Here is a 26,109-nt window from a genome sequence, read left to right on the forward strand (position 1 = left end):
CTGCTATTTTTTAATGGAATAGAGCAGCCATGACATTCTCTTAAACATCAATTTGCTTTCAGATGGAAGAAAGTCATATGGAATATGGTAAAAGACTTAAGGGTGAGTATATTGTGACTGAATTTTCATTTTTGGGTGAACTATACCTTTAAGAGGCGGTTTTGCCTCTCACTCAATTTTCATTTCTTGAGACAGATCTCAACTCTTTGAATGTGCATTCATCTGGAAGTCTTGTATGAGTCATCACGTCTGGGGTTTACAGTTCAAGCTGTTTCCTGCTCTATTTAGGGGCCATCACACTTCATCAGATTAATTCTCAGGTTAACTCCTTTTTTCCCTTCAATCTCTTTTCATGTCTTTTTCCTAAGTTCTTTTCTCTCCCTTTATTTGATAGGTGTCCTCACAGCCATCTTCATTTAAATTTAGGTCGCATTTTACATTACCGTATCCAAGTCGCAGTGTAATTACTAAAGTACTGAGTACTAGTAATGAATAACATGCACTTAGCTTGTAATTATGTTGTGGAACAGTCTATAATTACACTGTTATCACTACTGTAATTATGTTAATGTGCAACATAGGAACCACAATGTGAAGTGTTATTGAAATTTGAATCTTTCTTTCTTTCTTTCTTTCTGAATGTATCCCCCTGTATTTTTCTCTAGTGTTCCTTTTCCACTTTTTGTTTTAATTTTAAATAATCTTTCTGTTGTTTAATCATTTATAACCTAACCAGCTACTTTTTGTGAAATTGTTTTGCTTGAAAAGTGTGATTGTGCTATCTTTTTATAAAAAATAAATGCCATTCGGTTTTCTATTTTGATATCTAATGCAATGACACATTACATTTTTAAGTGTGGTTGATGTGTCCAAATACTTTTTGGGGCCACTAGATGTGCGGTCAGGTAGAACAGTTGACAGTTGTTGTAGTCCTTTACTGCACCTTAGTGGCTTGTTTGGGTATTACAATTAATGCAAACCAGTTAATTGACATCTGTAATTCAAGATTAAATAGATTGATCTAAAAAGAAATGATTTATTATTAGAACTATAAAGAAGATTATAAAAATCAAACTTTACTGAACATTGCTGTGCTAAGAGAATAAAAATTATATCTCCACAAATGATTGCTGACCATAGTGAAAAAAGACAAAGTCTGATCATTCAGTACTTTCCATGTTTTATACTTCCATTCACTTGCTACCTTATTACACTCCTTGCTCTATCACCTCCTCCCTTTGTCTCTTTGTCTATCTCTCACTCCCTCCAACTCAGGCCCAGTGTCTGAGCTATAAAGGCGAATATGTGTGTGTCTTCAAGGATAGCTTTGGCAGTGGGTTTCCCAGCACCGTGTCCACTGCGTGTGTCCACTCTGACCAGCAGTGGATGACTCTGCCCGGGACTGCGGCCCACTCCATACTGCAGAGTGGCCACATACTTGAGAGTGTGCAGGGGCACCACGCGGTCATCATGATCGGCCGTCAGCAGCAGCATTGCAGGGTACGGTTGCCCGTCTCGAGGGGCCTGAGGAAGATTATGAAGGGGCGAGTATCTGTAGAGGAAATGACCAAAGTTAAAACTTTGAACCCCATAACACCATAGCTGTGTCCGAAACATGAAAAATGCTGCCTTGTCAGGCAGTATCCATAGGAAGGCATCAAGGCAACAGTCTGTCTACTAAAATGGATTTTTGAAGGGAGCATAGATGTAATCTTGGCTGAAATGTATATTTCTATTTATTACCTGTATGGAAATCCTACAATATTGCTTAAAGTTTTATGTGGCTAGTCTTAAAGGTGCTTTTTTTAAAGCAATTTTTCCATGGGAAGGTATGCACAATTTTTTCCTACTCCCTAAAGGACATTAATGAAATAACTGTGGTCATATATCTCACCGGTCTCTGTGACAGCACTAGACTCTGTAAACAGCAAACATAAATGTGTCCACGGGCCGCGGTCTCTGATGCTATCTGCCTGTCAATCATTTTGTGATTTCTAATAGTATTGTAGTTGCAGAGAATTATTGAGGCTTAATGCCATTTTTATGCCATGCTGCTCATAACAGTTGTCAGTTGAGGGTGCTATTTTGCTGCTGTTGTTTTTGACAACTGCTTCTGCTCTGTGTCGGTCTCAATAAAGCTCATTTGGTATATTTGGAGTGCAGGGTTTTGGAAAGAGGGGCGTGGCTAATCCAAGGGCTCAACTTGTGTAAATTCTAGGATGGCTAAAATCACTGACAGCACCTGAGATGGTTGTCAAAAACAATGGCATAAAAATGGCATTAAGCCTCAATAATTCACTGCAACTATAGAAATCGCAAAATGATTGACAGGCAGAAAAATTCAGAGACCGATGCCCGTGGACACATTTTCGTTTGCTGTTTACAGAGTCTGGAGCTGTCACAGAGACAGGTGAGATATCGGATGACTTATTTCAATAATATCTTTCAGGGAGTAGGACATTTTTTGCATACCTTTCCATGAAAAAATCACTTACAGCACCTTTAATCATAAAAAAATAAATACATAATGCCTTGTAAGCTATATATGACATTCAGTGTTAATTTCACACAATAAATTAGTTTTTAATGTTAGTCATAATTTTTGTCTTTTGACGAAAATCTCCTTTAAATTTTAGTCAATATTTTATCAAGTCATATTCATTCATTTTAATCTATTTTACTCTGAGTAAAATGGCATGACTTTAGTAGACAAAAATAACATTTTAGTTGGCAATATTGTGCACAATGTCCCACCCCCCAAACAAAACAAAAAACATGCATTGTTTGTAACAGACCAAACGAAAAAAAAAAATAATATGGACAACCTACTTATTATGATTATTATATTATTACTTATTATTATTACTGGAAAGAGGGGGCGTGACTAATCCAACGGCTCAGTCTCATGGAAGTAGAACAACTGAAATCGCACCTTTAATAGAAAAATAGCATTTATTTTAACCAAGCTGCAAAAACAGCTCATTTGGAATTCGTGGAACATGTGACGTCACAAGGACTAAATACATCGGAATATGCAACGCCTATTTTTCCGTCATGGCACCCTTGACCCCACCAACTGGTTCTCAGTCAGTCACACAGCTGAAGAGAAGACAGATTTGGCCTGTCATTGGGCAGTTAAAAACACTTGGACGTGATTGCAAAAAACGTGACTGACGTGCTGACATCCTGTTTACACTGGGTGCTTTCGTGACACAACGTGATGCAACGGCTTGAGGCTGTCAACACTGGTGTGTTGACACGAACTTTCTAAACCATTTATTTGTGTTGATGGCAGTAGTAGCATCACCACGTGCAGCGCAAACTGGAACAGGACATCTGTTTACTGTTGGCGCAACGCAACGTACTAACATTATCAATGGACCTCAGGGAAGATAATAAAACTATATATAAAAAAAGAGCTTTTCATGACCCCTTTAAAGATTGTGTTTAATATGTAACATTAAACAACATGAGAAAACTGTCCTGAAAACTTGAGCTTCTGAAATAATAGCATAGCACATAATGAATATAATGAAGATTTAAGAAAATGGCGTACAGTATGCAACAGAAGTTCACCTGTTTATTCACTTCAGTAGCCTACAGATGTTAGTTGTAATATTACATTTATGTTGTGGATATAGCTGATTAGTCTGACATATATAGGATGTTTTTGAGTGAGGTAGTAAACCCGTTAGTAAAGTTCATTGCACAGGCATTTAGATTTTGCAGCTCAGTGTGTATATATATATATATATATATAACTTTTTTTTTTAATGGACATTTTCGTCAGTAATTTCATTGTCAAGGTTAACACTGGACCTAAAATTAAACGTTTCTTTTTGTGTGTTCAGTTAGAATGTTTAGCTAATACTCCATCTTGCATGCCCTGGCCTACGCAGTTTGCATAATTTGCAAAATAATAAATTATCCTACAAAGCTTACATATTCAGCACAAGTACTTGATGTAATTATATAAAAAATATATTAATTTGTAAATGGAATGACTCTGTAACTACTGAGAAATGAGCAGTGTAATCATTAAATATTCACTTGGTTATTTCTGAAGCATATGTGAATCTAATGCCTTGAAAGTTAATCTAAAACTAGCTTCCTAAGGAGGTACCTTCATTCTAAAACGGCTTCGGTTTCAGACACAGCATATACTAGTCATATATTTTATAAGTAATAATGGAACTCTAGTATTGTTATAGGTTATATTGTTATAGACTGTTCAGCAGACAGGAAGTCATACTTGATGAGCCATTTAAACTGTTCGGGGTCATCCGCACAGCCGTAGTCAGTGGTCCAGGCATGACCGATGGTGAATTTGTGAAACTTAAGCATGTCCATGACCCCGACCTCAGCCACCGCACAGCCAAAGAGCTCCGGCCGTTGGTTCACACACGCCGCTGGAGGAGAAAAACACAGATTATACCACTCCTGCTGTAAACAATGTCCTTACACAGACACACTGACTCATACACCTGTACTCAAATGAGTAGGTTTAAAAATGTTTAGAAATACTGCTCACACAGAAAAGACACATTTGACACAACTCGCATATTTAAAAGACATAACTATACTGTGACTAAACATATAGATCAACGCATCACAAACCATAATCTCACACACGTTCAGTTTAAAGAAATATGCAATGCTTAGTAATTTATTTACCACTTTTTTTTTTTTTAACCGGTGCACCACCTACACACACACATACTCCCACACTCATCTTGTTCTGATTATTACCCACCATGCACATATTCTATCATGGCGAGGAATTCCATGGACTTCTATTATTTTATACTGAGCTAATGATAATTTTCTATCCCGTAAACCTAATCCTCACAGACACCTTTCTGCAATTTTAGATTGTCATTTAGACATTTCTTTTTGTATGGTTTTTAAGCCATTTCCTCATGGGGACAATTGGCTGCTCTTAACAAAGTAGGTGATTTTAGATTTTACTATCCTTGTGGGGACATTTGGTGATGTAAAAATGTGAAAGTGAATGGTAACTGAGAATAACAATTTGCCTAATATCTCCTTTTATGTACCACAGAAGAAAGTCAGATGGGTTTGGAACAATATGAAAGAATTTTCATTTTGGGTGTCCAATACTTTTGGGGGCCCCTATACACAACAACTGCACTGACTCAATTATGTCTCCCCTTTATGAATAAGACAGAGATTGAAACTGTATTTGCACTTCCAGCTGGTGCGTGCCACCCGTCTAACGACTGCATCTCCTATTAAACGTGCTGTTTAATGAGAGTGACAAAGTGAGCTTGCTTCTCACCAGCAAGAGACGAGAACATCTTTGCCTCTCGCAGCAGCTGCTGGTGTGACTTATGTGAGAAAGTGCTGCGTGTGAATACCAATGTCATGTTTACTCAACAGATGAGCTACCTGTGAGTAACGCCACAAACGGCACACATCATTAGAGCTGCACATCCATAAGTTTTCATTAAAGCACCACTCTAATTTAACCATATGCAAAGGTGTATGTGTGCTAAAACTGTTGAGTCTTATTGGCTGTGTTCTTCATTAGCTGGAGATGATTGTGTCTGTCTGCCTTCCTCTCTGCAGCTCTGATGCCACACACTCTTCCAGGAAACGTACCCACGAGTAGGCCCCCGTTGGAGGCTCCGTTGATGGCGATTTTGCTGGCGGTGGTGTATCCCTCCTGGATCAGGTACTCAGCAGCACACTGGAAGTCATCAAAACAGTTCTGCTTGTTCCCAAGAGTGCCAGCTGAAAACAAAAAAAATAAATTACACGCCAACATTCAGCTTTTCTTTACACTTTGGCAGATGTGTATTATTTTATTATAAAAGTGACTTACAGTACAAAGTATACATTTGATCAATTCATGTGTTCCCTGGGAATCAAACCAATTATCTTGCCATTGTTAGGGCCATGCTCTACCAGTTGGAGTGAATGTATAAAGGAAAATTAATATTTTTTTTAGGGATGTACTGATACTGTTATCAGAATTGGCTCCGATACCGCACTCATGTACTTGTACTCATGCTTGTAAAAATGCTCAGATACCAAAAACACCATCATGAGCTTCACACGCTCTGTAGAAGATGAAGGCTAGCAGAGCGCTAATTCACTTTTTAGAGAGAGGCACATACAGACTACATATTTATTTAATTAAATAGCATCCTTTTGGAGAGTCACTTATCAACAGGCTTTTCCAGAGTGTGAAGCTACCATCATAACATCAGAGCTCCTTGGTCACAACAACACAGAAACACTTCAAAGTAAAGCTCCGCTAAAGTAAAAGCTCAATTAAATTAAGGGGGAAAAGCACGATAGAAATAATTACTAATGTATAGTTATGTAATAGTCACTGTAATACTACAAATAATAATAATTATTATAAATCAGTAGTAATTCTATTATATTTAAGCAATATCTCACATCTGTGATGCTCTGTTATGCAGCAATTTATTTGACAAAAGTAACTCCAGTGTTGTATTTTGGATAGGCTGTGAAGATCTGTATAAAAGCACTTCATTTGATAAAAATAATACAATATCATGTTGAAAATTAATTGTTATACTTTCATTTGATTAAAGTTTAAGGAATTTATGGAAAAGGTATCTGACTTAGTATCGGTGAGTACAAAAAAACAAACAAAAAAAAAAAATGGTATCGGGACATCCCTAATATTTTTTTGATGTTGTAGTTGGTCACCAATTTTTATTTTATTTTATTTTTTTAAGTTTACAGCATTTTTAATAATCTTTTTGTTTTCAATTCACTTATATAGTGCAATGTGACAAATAAATCATAAAACACTATATAATATTCCATTTAATTTTAATAATTTGCCTCAAAAGTTGACCAAAAACTCTCAATAATAAAATGCATGCATAATAATTATAAAATAATTAATTATAATTTTTTAAATGATAAAATAATATATATTTACATCATAATTAAAAAATAATAGTTATTATATTTTTACATATATTAAAAAAATGAATAAAATTATCACTGCTTAAAATAGTTTTCATTTATATGTAGAATGCCACAATGTTGTCACTGACTGCCCACATTTCACATGCATTAAATGATTTGTTTATATAGCTATTTTTTGTTTTGTTTTGTTGTGTTTCTTGTTTTGTTTCTTGTTTTTGTGTTTTGATTTATTTTGTGTGTTTTGTTTGGTTTTGCTTTGTTAGAGAAGATCAGTGGCAGACTGGCCATTGGGAGAACCGGGACTTTTCCCAGTGGGCCAGCCGCAAAATGGGGCCGCATGGTCTGCCGCATTATGTATACGGAAGGGGGCAGCGATATGCAGAAAAGGACAGCACCTGTTTTAACAGTTCTCACATTTTGCAGTATCTAGTTCAGCCCTAAATGGGATTTGCAAATCCAGCAGGCAGTGTTTGACAGACGATTGACTCATACATCAAACTTTCACAACTGGTAAAAAAAAAAAAGTTCACATTCATGTAAAGTAGTCAGTGACTCCTTGCAAGTTTCAAACAAATTCCTTTATGCCAGTCTCAAGTTTTAAAGTTAACTGAACAATTAGAGGGGATTTTGATAAAAAATTTAAATGATCATTTAAAAAAGCACATTAAACAAGTCTGAGTTTGAATGAAGTGAGGATCTGATGTACCTTTGTGCCAGGTTTGGCCATACTCTCCTCCTCCTCTGATATTAGCTACAGCCAGGATACCACCCAGGTGTCGTATAAAAAGTAGATACGCAGTACTGCACACATACAACAACACTCTTACTCTTTCTTAATGAAATATTACAGGTTAAATACAACTTAAGCTCTATCGACAACAGCAATGGAATTTTGTAGATTTTCACAAAATAATTCAGACTCCTACCCTAATATGAACAACTATGCTATGAACAACAGATGCTGTCTATAAAGTTTAATTTGTATTTAGGCTGGAATATTCCTATAAGACTCCTTCTTTTCTCTCTTTGTGTTTTTATTAGTCTGACAAACAGCTTGCTTGCAATACTGACTTGTAATATGGCTGAATTGAGTTTTCAAAGCCTCCATAACCATACAGGAAGACTGGATGAGAGCCATCTTTTTCTATTCCACGTGCATGTACCAGGAACATTGGGATCTTTGTGCCATCCTTACTAGGGTAAAACACCTGTAAAACACACACAAACAGGTTCCTAGAGTTTCAGACAGGTGAATCACATATTTCTTTTGTGATGTATAAAGTGTCTCTGAGACCTGCGGTGATTCATTGTGTTATTTCAGGACTGAGTGCAGCCTGACCTGAGTTGTCTGGTAGTCACTCGGCTGGAAGCCTTTTACTTGCACCTGTCGGAAGACTGTGGGCTCTGGATTGGGCTGACTCAGGTCACAGTGGTAGATTATGCCTTAGGTGTTAGAATTAGAGAATATGACATAAAAAGTACTCCAGATAGACAATTAATATTAGACCATAAAACTGCATATATAATAAGAAATTATTGAAATTTTAATCTAACTGAATGCTTCTGAATATGTCCGTTACCATTATAACCATTATGCCGTTGTGTGTGTCTGGACTACTGTAATGCTTTGTTGGCTGGCCTTCCATCTAACACAATTAAGCCACTGCAGATAGTCCAGAATGCAGCAGCATGCGTCTGGTCTTCAATCAGCCAAAAATGGCTCATGTCACTCCACTCTTGATTTCATTTCACTGGCTATGTATAGCTGCCCGCATCAAATTCAAGGATTTGACTCTGGCATTCAGGACAGCCAATGGAACCACACCCACTTACTTCAGTTCACTTCTACAGGTCAATGCTCCAACTCGCTCTCTGCGGTCTATGAATGAGTGGCACCTAGTGGTCCCATCACAAAGAGGCTCAAAGTCTATTTCATGATTCATGAAAGTCTATTTCACTTTCTCTGTTCCACTGTGGTGGAATGAGCTTCCAACCTTCACACGATCTGCTGATACCATCTCAACATGAAGAATCAGCTCAAAACACACTTTCTACTGAACCTGCACTTACTGTACAAAACAAAAAACAACTCTTTCTCCGTCTCTTTCTTCTGCGCTAGTGCCTACACTGCTCCAGCCACCTTGAAAACTTGGCAGTACAACACTGCAGATGTTGTTGGATTTTGTATGAGAAATTGCTTTTTGTGTTCCTTATTTGCAAGTCGCTTTGGATAAAAGCGTCTGCTAAATGACTAAATGTAAATGTAAATGAGTGTTTACCTGGTGTAGTGAAAGACGTGAACTTGTAGAAAAAATCTGAATGCTTCTTCTTGCAGCTGAGTCCAACCACAGTACCCACATCTAACGGCAGGTCTCGAACCAGTTTTCCTGAGTCTAGTTCATAGAGCTGTAAGATGTCCTTCACATCATGCACATAATTCACCAGCAGATGACGCTGGTTCACACACTCCACAAAGCCTGTTGACAAGACATGAACCCTAACAGTCAGGCCAAAGTTTTACTTTTTTTCATCGGAAATGAGTTATGATGTTGTCCACAGAGCTTGATGACTCCTGATACTTCTGAAAAAATATATGCCAGTTCTATTTCCAGAGTTTTATATGAAACATTATACAGGGAAAAATGTAGGACAGGCCAGGGCTACTTGTAATAAAGGGAAACTGACTATAAGGGTTTTCATAAAACAACTGAACACTATAAAACTTAGGACAAGGGTATTTTGTTTGTCACGTGTATTAAATGTATTATTTATATAATTATGAATTACAATATAAGTTGGTTAAAACAATTTGTATTTTTGTATTTGCTACCTTTAAAAAATGTTTGCTTTGATGTTTACATTTAGCTGAATAGATGCTACGATATACACTGCAAAAAGTAAAAAGTGTTACAATAAGCACCCGTCTCCCCTATATATGACAGAAAAAAGAAGATGCAGCTTTTCACTGTGTTTAAACGTAAAACATACAGAATTATTGGACTTGGCACAAATGTAATTTGGCACTATCCATAAATTAAAGATTTTCTGAAGCATTTGGTTGGCTTGAAAGAATTTTGGATGCTGCAGTTGACCAATTTAAAGCTCTGTGATGCAAGCATGACATTTCATAGACAGCACATCTTGTACAAATTATACGTGTGTGTGTGTGTGTGTGTCTGTGTGTATTTTTTATGTAAAATGATTTGTGTTTATACGGAGGGATATATGTGACCTGCTCCATCATTTTGAGTTTTATGCACTATAGTATGAAGGAAAGTCTAAGCTTTCTAACAATTATAATTACTACGTTTCTAGTCCAAACTACCATTTAAATGTTGGCAGGTATAATCATTTACATGCTTTGCTTTTTACTTTAGTTTGTGCAGAAAACTCAAAATGTATCTCTGAGACAAAGGGACTCCTAATGATGGAGCAGGTCACAATCTGTCCATCTTCTTAGATTTTACAAGGCCGTGTTGTAATAAGCTGCAGGTCATCAGCATCTTTATTCCGCATCATTAGGACTTTAAAATGCAAAACATTAATTCATACATCCATCATCAAATCATCATCATGCTTATACTTTAAACATTCACATTGTTTCCTCAATCCAGAGCAGCCACTGTGGCTCTTATGAACAACATTTACATGATTGTGCTAGCACCATATTTTGACTAAATTTGTGCTTTTCTTGGAATTTTAACGAATACATGTTAAGCCTCTTCAAGCCTTACTTGTGTGTGAGGGATGTTCTCTTACCCAGGACGTCCTTCTCGTGCTGAGTTATGAGGTTTCTCCAGTGTGTCTTCTCTGGTTTCTGCAGGTCTATGTTGATGAGGCGGTAGCGCGGAGCATCCAGGTTGGTGCGTAAAGTGAAGACAGTGCCCTCGTTTGTGATGTATTTGTACTGTGCTTCAAATGTATCAACCAACTTCACCCATGGCAGCAAACCTTGAATAACAAGAAAAATATATATAATTTGTGTTTGTTTGTGTTTATATGCTTCAGTGCTCTGTTTTCAAGTCATATACTGTATACAGACAACTCAAACCTTTTCAAAATAAGCATGTTCATGTACAGAATTTCCTATAAGTATTTTGTTTTTAATTGCTTGTTTGTTTATTTACTATACATATTTTGTTTGTTTGTTTGCTTCATTTACTAGATGTTATTTGTTTCTCTGTCATCTGTATGTCTGATTTTTTTTGTTATATTTCTTATAGGTATTTTGTTTGTCTGCCTTTGTTTGTTTGTTGAATTTCCCATAAGTATTTTGTTTGTTTATTTGCTTGCTTGTTTGTTTAATTTCCCTTAAGTATTTTGTTTGTTTGCTTGCTTGCTTAATTTCCTATACGTGTTTTGTTTATTTGTTTGTCTGTCTGTCTGAAAGTATTTTGTTTGTTTGTTTGCTTGCTTGCTTGTTTAATTTCCTATAAGTATATTGTTTGTTTGTTTTGCTTGCTTAATTTCCTATGTGTTTTGTTTGTCTGTTTAATTTTTTATTTGTTTTATTTTCCATTAGTATTTTGTTTGTCTGTCTGTCTGTCTAATCTCCTATAAGTATATTGTTTGTATGTCTGTTTGTCTGTCTTTCCATTTGTTTGTGTAATTTCCCATAAGTATTTTGTTTGTTTGCTTGCTTGCTTAATTTCCTAGAAGTGTTTTGTTTGTTTGTCTGTCTGTCTGTCTGTCTGATCATTTTTGTTAAATTTTCCATAATAATTTTGTTGTCTGTCTGTCTAATCTCCTATAAGTATTTTGTTTGTTTCTCTCATCTGTATGCCTTAATGTTTGTTTTTCTTTGTTTAATTTCCTACAAGTATTTTTTGTCTGATTTGTTTACTTTCCTATAAGTATGTTGAAATGTTTGTTTGTTTCTGTCATCTGTATGTTTGTTTGTTTTATTTCCTATGTATTTTGTTTGTTTACTTTCCTGTTATTATTTTTTTGGTTTGTTTCTTTGTCATCTGTCTTTCTGTCTGTCTATCTGTTTGTCTGCCTATTTGTAGGCCCCATCCCCATTCCAATCATTCACACATGGACTGGCCTGTGATGCCATTGGACAGCTGCTGCAGGTCACAGTACCACAAACGGTTAACTGGCTCACAGCCTTCAGTGATGGACAGCACTGCATACCTGCCATCATCAGAAATCTGGAGAAAAAGGAGAAGGAAAAACAGGAAGAATGGTGTGTAAGAAAAAGAGAACATGAAAATGAAGAACAATTATTTAAAGAACATATAATTTTAGTTAAAACTTTATAATTTATTTCATCACATTGCGAGAAGTTTCATCTTTTTATCTTTCTAAATCGTGGGTTGTGTATAAATTCAGTGTTCTCTTACAGTAAGGCTACTGTGCCATTTGGGGTTCTCAGGAAATTCTGCCACTAAGATGTCTTCTGATTGGCTGGTGCCAATTACATGGTAGTAAAGTTTCTGGTTTAGGTTTGTTGTGGTCTCAGTGCCTAGAATGGACAAAACACAACCAAATCACCGTGCTTAAGAATGGAAATCCTTGTATTTAAAAAAAAAAACGTTGCACGTTTGTCTCTAATTTTTTACATGTTCCAACTGTCAACAAATTTTTTGTTTGTTTTTACAATGTGAGGTATGAGGCAAAATTGTTTTCTGTGGTAGTTGTCAGCATGCCACAGATGCTTGCTGTTGATAAACATTAAGGGAATAGTTCAACCAAAACCAAACATTTTGTCATCATTTACTCACCCTCACGTCATTCCAAACCTGTATGACTTTTTCTTCTCCAAACACAAAAAAAGATGTTTGGCAGAATTTTGGGGGCTGACAGCCTCAGTCAACATTAACCTTCTTTGGTAAGAAAAAAGATGCAATGAAAGTGGATGTTCAAAGTCTTTCTAGCATGTCAGTCCACTGTCAGCCATCTTTGGAACACTATCGGGAGGCTATTTCCATTCATGCCAGTGCAACTCCTATCTACTTGAATGGGGAAAGACTGAAATCTCACAAACGGTTGGTCAAGATTATGATCAAAGAACATATTTCAAATCAGCAATAAAATTTGATAATATTGGAATCATAAATTGAGCTTCTTTACCTCATATTATGCTAAAACACAATTTTCACGGCTTGTATAGCTAATGCTAGTTCTTGAGTTGAGAACTTAAATTGACAGGCAATGTCTGTATCTAAAAGGTGGCTCTTTTACTTGTAAGGCGGGACTTCATTTCTTGGGAGCTAGAGATTCTTGGTTGGGCATTTCCATCCAGTTTCTCCCATTCATTTAAATAGAAGTGGCCGTACATTCTGCCGTACATCTCCTTTCTTGTTCCACAATAGACAAAGTCATACGGGTTTGGAACAACATGAGGGTGAGTAAATGACAACAGAATTTTAATTTTGGATGAACTTGTATTTAACCCAAAATATTCTTTATTGATTAGATGTTATTTGCTTTGACAATGACGCAAGATACAGACACGTATAAACACAGAAAACAGCTATACAAAAAACACACAGACAAACATTCTGTGGCAAGCACAAACACTCAAAAACCCATAATTACATAAGCACACATGACGCTCTTGTTCTACCTGCTCCGTACGGGACTCAAACCAGCGTCTCCGGTATGGGAGGCGGGTGCGCTACCAAGAACACATTGTTTATACACATTACACGGCTATCTATCAGCTGGCTCCCATTACACATGTAAGTCATTTTGCATAGAGATACACATACCATCAGCCTTGCCATCCTGTCGAGGGTAGCAGTTGTAGAAGATGCCTTTGGCATCATGGGTCCAGGCCAGGCAGCTGAACTTTACCCTCTCCAGAACATCAGGCAGCTGGGTGAGATCATCAGCCTTCAGGAAGTGTACAGTCACCCAATCAGAACCCGCACTGCTTAAACCATAAGCAAAATACTCACACTCCTCTGACAGGCGACCCACTATAAATCCACAGGGAGAGAGACAGAAAGCAGACACAAAGAGTCACCAAAGATTAAAGATCCCATAAAATTGCTTAATGAGCAAATTTTTCTGATGTTGACAAATTTTCTTTTGAAACAGGAAGTTTGGGCAGGACAAATAAAAAGGCTCATTTCTTTTTTTCTTTTAAATAGCATTTAATTTTTGTCACAACCATGAACCATGATATGCTACTTGTTAAAGGGCTAGTTCACCCAAAAATGAAAATTCTCTCATTTTTTACTCGCCCTCATGCCATCCCAGATGTGTCATCAATGACTTTCTTTCTTTTGCTGAACACAAACGAAGATTTCTAGAAGAATATATCAGCTATGTAGGTCCTTTCAATGCAAGTCAATCAGAACTCCAAAAGCTCCAAGAAGCAAATAAAGGCAGCATAAAAGTAATCCATACGACTCCAGCGATTTAATGGAGTGATCCAGTTGGTTTTGGGTGAGAACAGACCTAACTCCTTTTACACTGTACATCTTGCCATTACAGTCTCTAGGCATGATCATGATTTCAAGCATATACAGTATATATATTTATATATATATATATATATATATATATATATATATATATTATATACAATTGTGCTCAAAAGTTTGCATACCCTTGGAGAATTGGTAATATATGTACCATTTTTAAAGAAAACATGAATGAGCAGACAAAACACATTTATCTTATTTCTTATGGGATACATATTCAACTGTAGGTTATAACAGAATGGCACAATCATAAAACAAAACATGGCAACAAAGAAAAAAATGAAATGACCCCTGTGCAAACCCTTAGTTTTTTCAATAATTAAACGGGCGAGAGTCAATTATTCTGCTTATATTACGGTTACCACACCTTAATACATCGTTCAGGGTTTTATCTCGAGACATTTTCTGGTTTTCATCCCTAGAACATTCTTGTGAATGGAACTACTTTCTTCCGCCACAGATTCAGCATCTTACTTTAATACAGTCCAAGCCTTCATTGCTAACTCGAAAACGTCACGTTAGAACAAGCAATGGAGGATTGTGAGGCTTGCACTGCTTTACTGGAGCACTTTCTGAAAAAACAAGTTAGTATGTTTGTGTGTGTGTGTGTGTGTGTGTGTGTGTGTGTGTGAGAGAGAGAGAGAGAGAGATTGTTTTTGAGGGATCTAAAGAGAGAAGCTCTGAAACTGAGAGAGATCGCCTGTGGGATTACCTTACAGTAGGGAAGTAGTAAGGCCATGAGGTCTTTGGAGTGCTTATTCGGTAGCTCCGTGGATGCTGGTTCATGGTTATACCACGGGTCTGTTGAATGCTTGATTCTGATTGGTTGGCGGATGTTCTAAGGTGTGCAATTTTTCAAGTAAACACACGGCTATGAAGTAGTTCCAGGTCTTGACCGCATAACGGTTCCATATCACTTCGCCAAATTATTTCTGTTATTTCAAAGAGCCGTAAAGGCTACCACAACAAAATAACCAACTAAAACAAAGACATTGGTTAAGTACATCGGATAAGAATGACAAAAAATGTCTATAATATCCTACATTTATTTCAATTTCGATTGAAAAGTATCCTTGGGCTCTCTCTCTCTCTCTCTCTCTCTCATATATATATATATATATATATATATATATATATATATATATATATAGATAGATAGATAATAATAAAAAATAAAACTAAGTATACACATACGTACAGACACATACATACATATGCATGGGTAGTGCAAATCTAATAAAATCTGTTATGTACAGTGAAAATGTTTTTTTTTTTTTTTTTTTTTCAGAGGACTGAAATGGCAGAAGAGGTTGGGTGTGTTGGATAAATATAAGAAAGACTAAACTGTGTATTGCACATAGTTATTGCTCAATAACTGTTCTTGAGCCTGAGGGAAAAAACTGTTCCTGTGCCTGATGGTTCTGGTGCTCAGAGCTCTGAAGCGTCAGCCAGAAGGCAACAGTTCAAAAAGGTAATGGGCAGGGTGAGTGGGGTCCACAGTGATTTTTCCAGCCTTTTTCCTCACTCCAGAAGTGTATAGTTCTTGAAGGGGGGGCAGGGGGCAACCAATAATCCTCTCAGCAGTCCGAACTGTCCTTTGTAGTCTTCTGATGTCTGATTTCATAGCTGAACCAAACCAGACAGTTATTGAAGTGCAGAGGACAGACTCAATGACTGCTAAGTAAAACTGTATCAGCAGCGCCTGTGGCAGGTTGAATTTCCTCAGCTGGCAAAGGAAGTACAACCTCTGCTGGCCTTTTTCACAGTGGAGTCAATGTGGGTCTCCCACTTCAGGTCCTGTGAGATGGTAGTGCCCAGGAACCTGAATGACTCCACTGCTGCCACAGTGCTGTTTAGAATGGTGAGGGGGGTCAGTGTTGGGGTGTTTCTCCTAAAGTCCACAATGATCTCCACCGTTTTGAGCATGTTCAGCTCAAGGTTGTTTTGACTGCACCAGACAGCCAGCTGTTCAACCTCCCTTCTGTATGCAGACTCATCGTCATCTCGGATGAGGCAGATGACAGTGGTGTCGTCTGCAAACTTCAGGAGCTTGACAGAGGGATCCTTGGCGACGCAGTCATTGGTGTAGAGGGAGAAGAGTAGTGGGGAGAGCACACATCCCTGGGGGGCACCAGTGCTGATTGTACAGGTGCTAGAAGTGAGTTTCCCCTGTCTCACAAGCTGCTGCCTGTCCGTCAGAAAGCTGGTAATCCACTGACAGATAGACATGGGAACAGAGAGTTGGTGTAATTTATTCTGGAGTACAGCTGGGATGATGGTGTTGAAAGCCAAACTGAAGTCCACAAAAAGGATCCTTGCATATGTCCCTGGTCTGTCCAGATGTTGCAGGATATGATGCAATCCTATGTTGACTGCATCATCCACAGACCTGTTTGCTCGATAAGCAAATTGAAGGGAATCTAGAAAGGGTCCAGTGATGTTCTTCAGGTGGGCCAACTGCAGTCTCTCAAATGATTTCATGACCACAGACGTCAGGTCGACAGGTCTGTAGTCATTAAGTCCTGTGATTTTTGGTTTCTTTGGGACAGGAATAATGATTGAGCGTTTGAAGCAGCATGGAACTTCACACTGCTCCAGTGATCTATTGAAGATCTGTGTGAAGATGGGGGCCAGCTGGTTAGCACAGGATAAGACATGCTGGTGAGACGCCTGAAGCCTTCCTCGTCTTTTGTTTCTGAAAGACATGGCTCACATCATCTTCAGTGCAGGTTGAGTAGCAGGAGGGGGGAGGAGGGGGGTTGCAGGAGGTGTTGGCGTTTGTGTGAAGTGAATGTCAGAGTGGGTGTGGGGTGTGAGATTGGACCTTTCAAATCTGCAGTAGAACACATTCAGGTCGTCAGCCAGTTGTTGGTTTCCTACAGGGTTGGGGGTAGGAGTCCTGTAATTTGTGATTTGTTTCATGCCACTCCACACTGATGCAGGGTCGTTAGCTGAAAACTTGTTTTCTCAGAGTATCTTCTTTTAGCCACTCTGATTTCCCTATTCAGTGTGTTCCTGGCCTGATTGTACAAGACTTTATCCCCACCCCTGTAAGCATCCTCTTTGGCCTGACGAAGCTGCCTGTGCTCTGCTGTAAACCATGGTTTGTCGTTGTTGAACTTTAAATAAGTCCTAGTAGGAATGCACATATCCTCACAGAAACTGATATATGATGTAACAGTATCTGTGAGCTCGTCCAGGTCTGTTGCTGCAGCCTCAAAAACACTCCAATCCGTGCAATTGAAGCAGGCTTGTAGTTCCCGCTCTGCTTCATTGGTCCATCTCTTTACAGTCCTTACTACTGGCTTGGTTGATTTTAATTTCTCCTGTAGGTTGGAAGAAGATGAACCAGAGAGTGATCAGAGAGTCCCAAAGCTGCTCTAGGGACACAGCCATATGCATCCTTTATTGTTGTGTAACAATGATCCAGTATGTTCCTGTCTCTGGTGGGACATGTAATGTGCCGTTTGTATTTGGGCAGTTCACGTGTGAGATTTGCTTTGTTAAAATCCCCAAGAATAATAATAACTGAGTCCAGGTATTGTTGTGTGTCTGTGATTTGATCAGCCAGCTGTTGCAGCGCTGTGTTCAAACACGCGTTTGGTGCGATATACACACTCACCAGAATAAATGAGGAAAACTCCCGCGGCGAGTAGAAAGGCTTACAGTTAATAAAGAGCGCTTCCAATTTAGGACAGCACATCCTCTTTAACATTGTTACATCTGTACACCAACTTTCATTGATATAAAAGCATGTTCCACCACCTCTCGTTTTCCCCGTTAACGCCGCGATGCGATCCGCTCTGAACAGCTGGAAGCCCGGCAGATGTAATGCGCTGTCCGGAATGGCTTCACTCAGCCAGGTTTCTGTGAAGCACAAGGCGGCAGAGGTTGAAAAGTCCTTGTTTGTGCTTGTGAGGAGGTGTAGTTCATCCGTTTTGTTAGGAAGAGAGCGGAGATTCGCTAAGTGATACTCGGCAGCGCTGTTCGAAATCCGTGCCGACGGAGTATGACCAGTGCACCGGCTCATCTCCCTCGCCTGCGTCTCTTGAACAGCAGAGCTGCGCCTCCAACTAAAATGTCTAGCAGAACTTCTGAATATTCGAAAACCGGGAAAAGATTGTTTGGTACATGCTGTCGAATGTTCAGCAGTTCGTCTCTGTTAAAAACTGACTGGAAAAGGATTACTAAACACAGGACAAACAAACAGAAACAACAAAAGAACTGAGGAGCTCCACACAGAGGCAGCCATCAGCGGCGCCATCATGATGATTGCTCCTATATATCTATCTATCTATATATATATATATATATGCAATATTGGGTAACATTACTTTTAAAAGTAACTCGTTAGAATATTGCGTTATTCCTTAAAGTAACTTAATTAAAAAGTTGTTGTTTTTTTATGGAAAGTAAAGCGTTACGTTTATTTTGCATTATTTTTGCTGTACTTGTTTCTCACAGCCACTTTCTCTTCTGCTATGCTGTGCATTCCATACAAATAAGCCATGCATTGCATAGAATAGTCATTACAGGTCATGCTAGCTACTGTACAACACTCATGTCAAAACATGAGTAACATAGTAAACAAACAGATATTTAGAAAGTATGTCTTCACGTCATATTTATAATAAAGCATCAATAAAATGAATATGCATTTGTGGCAGCGGGAGCGTGGTCGAGCGCCCATCCGGAGAGAGAGAAAGCGGTAAAGGCGCTTACACCTGAGCTAAATTATGTCTAACACCTGTCTCTAATTCCAGTGAGCATGGGGAGAGCGGCATATAAACAGCCACGCCACCAGCAGAAGAGAGAGAGGGAGTCTGGCACGAGAGTCTCACGGTGAAGCTACGGAGTTGTGATAAAGACTTTGTGATGATTAAGAGGCTGTGACTAGGAGCCTGTGACGATAAAGAGTTTGTGAAGCTGAAGAAGTTACTGTGCCAGTTGTGACTGTGTTATCCCTAAGTTTGTGATTAAAACCTCACCTGAGACCTGAACCTTCCTGTCCCAGTGACCTCATTCCCTCACAGCATTATTTGTTTTTCCATCAACATGGCAGCCAATATGAATAATGAAGAATAACCACTGTCTTACCTAAAGCAGTAAAGTCCAACACTTGAACCTGCATCATTTACAGTGCATCCGGAAAGTATTCACAGCACTTCACTTTTTCCACATTTTGTTATGTTACAGCCTTATTCCAAAATGGATTAAATTCATTATTTTCCTCAATTCTACAAACAATACCCCATAATGACAATGTGAAAGAAGTTTGTTTGAAATCTTTGCAAATGTATAAAAAAAAGAAAAGAAAAAAAAAATCACATGTTCATAGGTATTCGCAGCCTTTGCTCAACACTTTGTTGAAGCACCTTTGGCACCAATTACAGCCTCAAGTCTTTTTGAGTATGATGCTACAAGCTTGGCACACCTATTTTTGGGCAGTTTCTCCCATTCTTCTTTGCAGGACCTCTCAAGCTCCATCAGGTTGGATGGGGAGCATCGGTGTACAGCCATTTTCAGATCTCTCCAGAGATGTTCAATCGGGTTCAAGTCTGGGCTCTGGCTGGGCCACTCAAGGACATTCACAGAGTTGTCTCTTAGCCACTCCTTTGTTATCTTGGCTATATGCTTAGGGTCGTTGTCCTGTTGGAAGATGAACCTTCGCACCAGTCTGAGGTCCAGAGCGGTCTGGAACAGGTTTTCATCAAGGATGTCTCTGTACATTGCTGCATTCATCTTTCCTTCGATCCTGACTAGTCTCCCAGTTCCTGCCACTGAAAAACATCCCCACAGCATGATGCTGCCACCACCATGCTTCACTGTAGGGATGGTATTGACCAGGTGATGAGAGGTGCCTGGTTTCCTCCAGACATGACGCTTGCCATTCAGGCCAAAGAGCTCAATCTTTGTTTCTCATGGTCTGAGAGTCCTCCAGGCAGGCTGTCATGTGCCTTTTACTGAGGAGTGGCTTCCGTCTGGCCACTCTACCATACAGGCCTGATTGGTGGAGTGCTACAGAGATGATTGTTCTTCTGGAAGGTTCTCCTCTCTCCACAGAGAAATGCTGGAGCTCTGTCAGAGTGACCATCGTTCCTTGGACTTCATGGCTTGGTTTGTGCTCTGACATGCACTGTTAACTGTGGGACCTGATATAAACAGGTGTGTGCCTTTCCAAATCATGTCCAATCAACTGAATTTACCACAGGTGGACTCCAGTCAAGTTGTAGAAACATCTCAAGGATGATCAGTGGGAACAGGAGCTCAATTTTGAGTGTCATGGCAAAGGCTGTGAATACTTATGTACATGTGATTTTTTTCGTTTTTAATTTTTAATAAATTTGCAAAGATTTCAAACAAACTTCTTTCATGTTGTCATTATGGGGTATTGTTTGTAGGATTTTGAGGAAAATAATGAATTTAATCCATTTTGGAATAAGGCTGTAACATAACAAAATGTGGAAAAAGTGAAGCGCTGTGAATACTTTCCAGATGCACTGTATGTCATCATGTGCTGTGCCCATGGACAATGTCAGAGTCAACTTAAGATGTTTTTCAAAAGCCAGGATAAAATTCAGTGGGAATGCCAGTCTAACATGTTTAAGGAATAAGTCTGATGAACAAAATAATATTTTTCACTTAAGTCATCTCAGTGCACGCTTGTTTTGAATTGATCCATGGTGTGTACAGATGCCACTGGTTTGATCGCATACAACTTCAAAGTCGCATGTTGATTCAACTTGAATGGAATAGTTTTTAATGCTACCATAATGTCATAAAAATGGTTTCTTTCATGAGTCAAACTATTTGTTTATTATAAAACAAAAATATAGAATCTTTTTAGAAACTAAGACATTATCTCTGCATTCACAATCAATGTAGAACAATGCTCGGAGCCACTGATCCAGAGTCAGCTTTTCTCATCCCATTCTCCAAGTTACAGGGAGCTCTAACACAGAGCAGTTCGGCTGCACAAGTCAGTGAACTGAGTGAGTTTTTCCACCCTGTGTATCATGTAGTGGCCAGTGGAAGACTAGTCTTATAATCTCTCTGCCTAAACGCATTTACTGATTTTTTTTAATGCAGTGTTTATTAACACATGAATCAACCGTATGTTGACGTCATATTACTCTAAAACATGAAATGTGCATGTCTGGATTTAAAAGGTGATTGGTTATTTTACCTGCAAGGTGGGACTTTCTGTCTACATCCATTGACTGTTGGGTGCTAGAGCTTCTTGGTTGAGCGTTCCAATTTCTCCCATTCATTTAAATAGTAGTGACTCATCTCTTTCTGCTAAATAGTCTCTGGCATCACACTCTATAGAAATACAATGCCAATCATGCACTACGTCTCCTCCCTGAAGTTTGCACACTTGATTTCTCACAATACAGGGACAGTAGAGGTGTACAAAAGCAACGCGTTACTTTATTTAAAAAGTAACTCAGATAGTATGGTCTAAAATAAAAAGTATTGCATTACTTTACTCGTTACTCGAAAAAAGTACTCTGATTACATATCATGTGTTACCCCCAACACTGTATAGATAGATAGATAGATAGATACATAGATATAGAAATAAAATATAAAGTACAGTAAAGAAAGACTAAGATTTTTTTTTATACTATATATATATATATATATATATATATATATATATATACACCAATCAGCCACAACATTAAAACCACCTGCCTAATATTGTGTAGGTCCCCCTCGTGCCGCCAAAAACAGTGCCAACCTGCATCTTAGAATAGCATTCTGAGATAATATTCTTTTCACCACAATTGTACTGAGCGGTTATCTGAGTTACCGTAGACTTTGTCAGTTCGAACCAGTCTGGCCATTCTCTGTTGACCTCTCTCATCAACAAGGCATTTCCATCCACAGAACTGCCGCTCACTGAATTTTTTTTTTTGTTTTTGGCACAAAACAGTAAAATCCCAGGAGATCAACAGTTACAGAAATACTCAAACCAGCTCATCTGGCACCAACAATCATCCATGTGATTATCTAATCAGCCAATCGTGTGGCGGTAGTGCAGTGCATGAAATCATGCAGATACCGGTCAGGAGCTTCAGTTAATGTTCACAAAAAATTTTATCTCAGTGATTTGGACCATGGCATGATTGTTGGTGCCAGATGGGCTGGTTTGAGTATTTCTGCAGCTGCTGATCTCCTGGGATTTTCATGCACAACAGTCTCTAGAATTTACACAGAATAGTGCCAAAAACAAAAACATCCAGTGAGCAGCAGTTCTGTGGATGGAAATGCCTTGTTGATGAGAGAGGTCAACAGATTTTGGCGGCATGAAAGGGACCTACACAATATTAGGCAGGTGGTTTTAATGTTGTGGCTGGTCGGTGTATATATACATACAGTATATTTAAATGATATACATATATGTATAATACATTAAATCAATTTAATATGTGCACTCCCATATACATTATATATATATATATATATATATATATATATATATACATACTATGTACTACTCCAATCCCAATCAATAATAACCAGGAAAAAAAAAGATTTGGTACATAAAACAGAAGTTTTAATTATAAACAAGCCCGAAATACACATGGGACGACTATTTTGAAATGTCTGCACTCCCAGTTGTGAACTCACTGATGGCTGATTCACTAAGAAAGTGACTCGATGTCAAACTGCTAACCTGAGCTCCTGAGTTCAAACGAGCTGTTGTTGGGTGATTAGTTATAAAGGCCCGTTTCAAAAGGGTAATTTATTCATGAATAATGGCTCACGCTGTGTTTGTTGTTGCAGCCAGCACGCCATATCAACAGAATGGGTGAAAAGCAGCGCGAGACACGCTGGCGCTCTAAAGTTTTATTCAATAACTCACAAGATGATATCTGACGAAGCACACATCCCAACTCTTTTCTAATTATTGTCGCAATCATTTATTTTTGGTCGCATTTCCGACCATTTTAGTCGCTGTCTGGAGCCCTGTAGATGGCGTTATTGGAAGTGTAATTTAGCTTGAAATCATGATCGCCAAGGAGACAGCAGATGTCAGGATGTACAGTGAAAAAAGGAGTTATTTTATGGTCTGTTCTTACCCAATTCCAATTTATATATTAAATATATTGAGTCATATGGATTACTTTTATGCTGACTTTATCTCCTTTTTGGAACTTTAATGGCCTAATCACCATTCACTTGCATTGTATGGACCTACAGAGCTGAAATATTCTTTTAAAAATCTTTGTTTGTGTAGAAAGAAACTCATACACATCTTAGATAGCATGAGGGTGAGTAAATGATGAGAGACTTTTCAGTTTTGGGTGAACTATCTCTTTAACACTAATCGATGGCAGGTGACCAATTCTATAATTTTTTTTGGACAAAAATGTGTATGTGCTTCTTAGTCAACTTTTAGGAAGACAAGCATATAGATGACCTCAAAGCTAATAGACATGGATTGAAAGCCTCCCATTTTTATGTAATGGAGTCTTTAAATATGCTTGGTTACTAAAGAGAGAGCAGAGAGTGAGCAAAAAAGTAAAGAAAGAAAGAAAAATCAAAAGAATGACAGAAAAATGAGGAAAGACATAGCTGCAAAGTAATATGCTCTGGACAGGAAGGGTTCTTTGCATTATTGAAATTGAAAGCTGTGTGGGTATCCTCATAGACTTGAATCCACATTTAGGTTTGCATGCAATGAATGCAGTGGGCAAAAGGAAAAAGATATTTGTCTCATTATTTCTAATATGTAATTTTGTTGCTTTAATTAAAAACAGCCACATGGATCTGTCTTTAAGCAGTGTAGATACAGAGCAGATAGACATGGGACTATTACAAAAATTCCAACACTGAGTTTTTCACTGAATGCCAAGCAGTCCCTCAGGGCTAAAGCTTACCTCCAAACCTGTTCAACAAAGACATCAATAAACTGTTATTACAGCTACTCATGAAAAATCGAATAGGGGAAAGTTTCCCATTAGGTTTCCCAAATAAGCAAATAATCTGGTTTTGTTATTTTCTACAGAGAATCTTCTGTAAATGTAGGCATTCAAGGGGTGAATGAATGAGAAAAATACATAAATAGAAAGGGCTGTCAAACTGTGCTGATTTGATTTTAAATCCAATAGCGCAATGCATCTGAACAGCTTACAGACAGAGACAGGGCTCCATAAGACCAAGGAATCCAGGGATGACAATAAACTCTGACCTTTAGATACAGTATACAGTGGTGCCAAAAAGGTTTTTGGAAACTTAAATCACACTTAAAGAAAAAATGATTTTCTATCATATAACAAAATATCAAAGTATTGTAAAGAAAGAACTTTGTTAGGTTTTAAATGATAAAATTCTATTCAAAATTATTTGAAAAGAGTATTTGGACTCTTTGTGGCTGTCAAACATTGTGGAACGTATATATTTGTTGTGATTAACAAGACCTGTGGTTACTCTGCGAGAACACCTACATGAATTTGAGGGGAACTGACTTCATACATTCACCAGAAATTGCATTCAGGCATTTTTATGTGTGACTTAAGTCTCCAAATACATTTGAGGCCACTGTATATTAGTGCTGTATAGCCTATAATGTTTTAAAAATCTATATTCTTTAACTGTAACAAATGATAATTGTGTTTATGTACTCAATTATTTTCAACAATACAACAATTATTGTCAATCAGTGATGTCTCATTTCTTTCTCCTGTGTTTACTGGATATTTTACCTCTTTTGTGAAATTGTGACGATGAAAGGAACAACAAGCAGAAAGTAAGATGTCTGTGTACAGTAAGTGTGTTACAGGTTATTACGGTATAGTCAATCAATCAAACTCACCCTTGAGAGCCACAGTTCCGTCCTCTGAGAGAGTGTTTGGATCAAAGAACACAGACGCAGGACTTTCCAAAGAGTCCTGCACATAGAGCACATGCTGGTTCTGCAGACCCTTGTTGTGGAAATAGAAATATCTACAATAGAATAGATTTCAATCAACATCACAGTTAATTAGATGTACAATTCTCATTCTTACTGAGGAAAGTTGTCTGCACAAAAGATTTCATATTGAACAATGTTGTGGATTTGCATGAATAAACTATGCGGTAAGTGTTGTGGATTATTGTTTTGCTGATTGCTACCTTTATTCTGTTGCTGTTGTTGTGTTTGTCATCACTATTTGTTGTTTATCACTACATTTGTTGTGTAGTGATGTAAGAGCTTATATTATTATTTAAATATGTTGGTTGATATTTGTCACCATACTAAGTATTGTGTTAAGTGATGAGGTCTTAGTTGACTTTAATATGTTAAGCTATTATTTGTATTTGCTTTGCAATATGTTCTCTTCTTTAGAGGTGAAGATTGCAGGTTTTACTTCATAAAAGAGTCATTTAAAAACATATTATGAAATAATGACAAATTGATAACTTGCAAAACAAGAAATCTGGTTGCCTTGACAAGAATTTATTGGCTCAATGGGACATTTTGTATTTGTGAAATAAACGATTTAAATAGGCCAAACAATGTAGTGTCACTAAATACAATAATTATAGCAGACAACAAACAAATATAAATGTATCATGTTGATTTTTTTCTCAAAAATTTTCTCAAAAATACTGTAACATTATATATACAGTACTGTGCAAAAGTCTTAGGTACATAAGATGCTTCACAAAAACTTTTGTCTAAAGATGGTTATTTATATTTTCAGCTTTAGTGTGTCAATAGGAAATAAACTTTTTAGACTCCCAAACA

General features: G+C 37.8%; 1 protein-coding gene across 2 annotated transcripts in view; it reads right to left on the reverse strand.

Moving 5' to 3' along the window:
- Nucleotides 1-1,016: 1,016 nt before the first annotated feature.
- Nucleotides 1,017-26,109, reverse strand: part of LOC127424921 (prolyl endopeptidase-like) — a 33,037-nt gene continuing 7,944 nt past the window's right edge. For both annotated transcript variants that reach the window (XM_051670473.1, XM_051670472.1), the window contains exons 4-15: nucleotides 25,195-25,325; nucleotides 13,650-13,859; nucleotides 12,279-12,400; nucleotides 11,981-12,086; nucleotides 10,693-10,884; nucleotides 9,213-9,410; nucleotides 8,273-8,376; nucleotides 8,005-8,141; nucleotides 7,640-7,734; nucleotides 5,623-5,754; nucleotides 4,253-4,409; nucleotides 1,017-1,552 (exon numbers count right to left, since the gene is read on the reverse strand). In XM_051670473.1, coding sequence (XP_051526433.1) covers nucleotides 1,258-1,552; nucleotides 4,253-4,409; nucleotides 5,623-5,754; nucleotides 7,640-7,734; nucleotides 8,005-8,141; nucleotides 8,273-8,376; nucleotides 9,213-9,410; nucleotides 10,693-10,884; nucleotides 11,981-12,086; nucleotides 12,279-12,400; nucleotides 13,650-13,859; nucleotides 25,195-25,325 — 1,879 coding nt within the window. In that variant the 3' untranslated portion in view covers nucleotides 1,017-1,257. The remainder of the gene's footprint in view (nucleotides 1,553-4,252; nucleotides 4,410-5,622; nucleotides 5,755-7,639; nucleotides 7,735-8,004; nucleotides 8,142-8,272; nucleotides 8,377-9,212; nucleotides 9,411-10,692; nucleotides 10,885-11,980; nucleotides 12,087-12,278; nucleotides 12,401-13,649; nucleotides 13,860-25,194; nucleotides 25,326-26,109) is intronic.

The sequence above is a fragment of the Myxocyprinus asiaticus genome, chromosome 34 (assembly GCF_019703515.2).
Source record: "Myxocyprinus asiaticus isolate MX2 ecotype Aquarium Trade chromosome 34, UBuf_Myxa_2, whole genome shotgun sequence".
NCBI classification, from domain to species: domain Eukaryota; kingdom Metazoa; phylum Chordata; class Actinopteri; order Cypriniformes; family Catostomidae; genus Myxocyprinus; species Myxocyprinus asiaticus.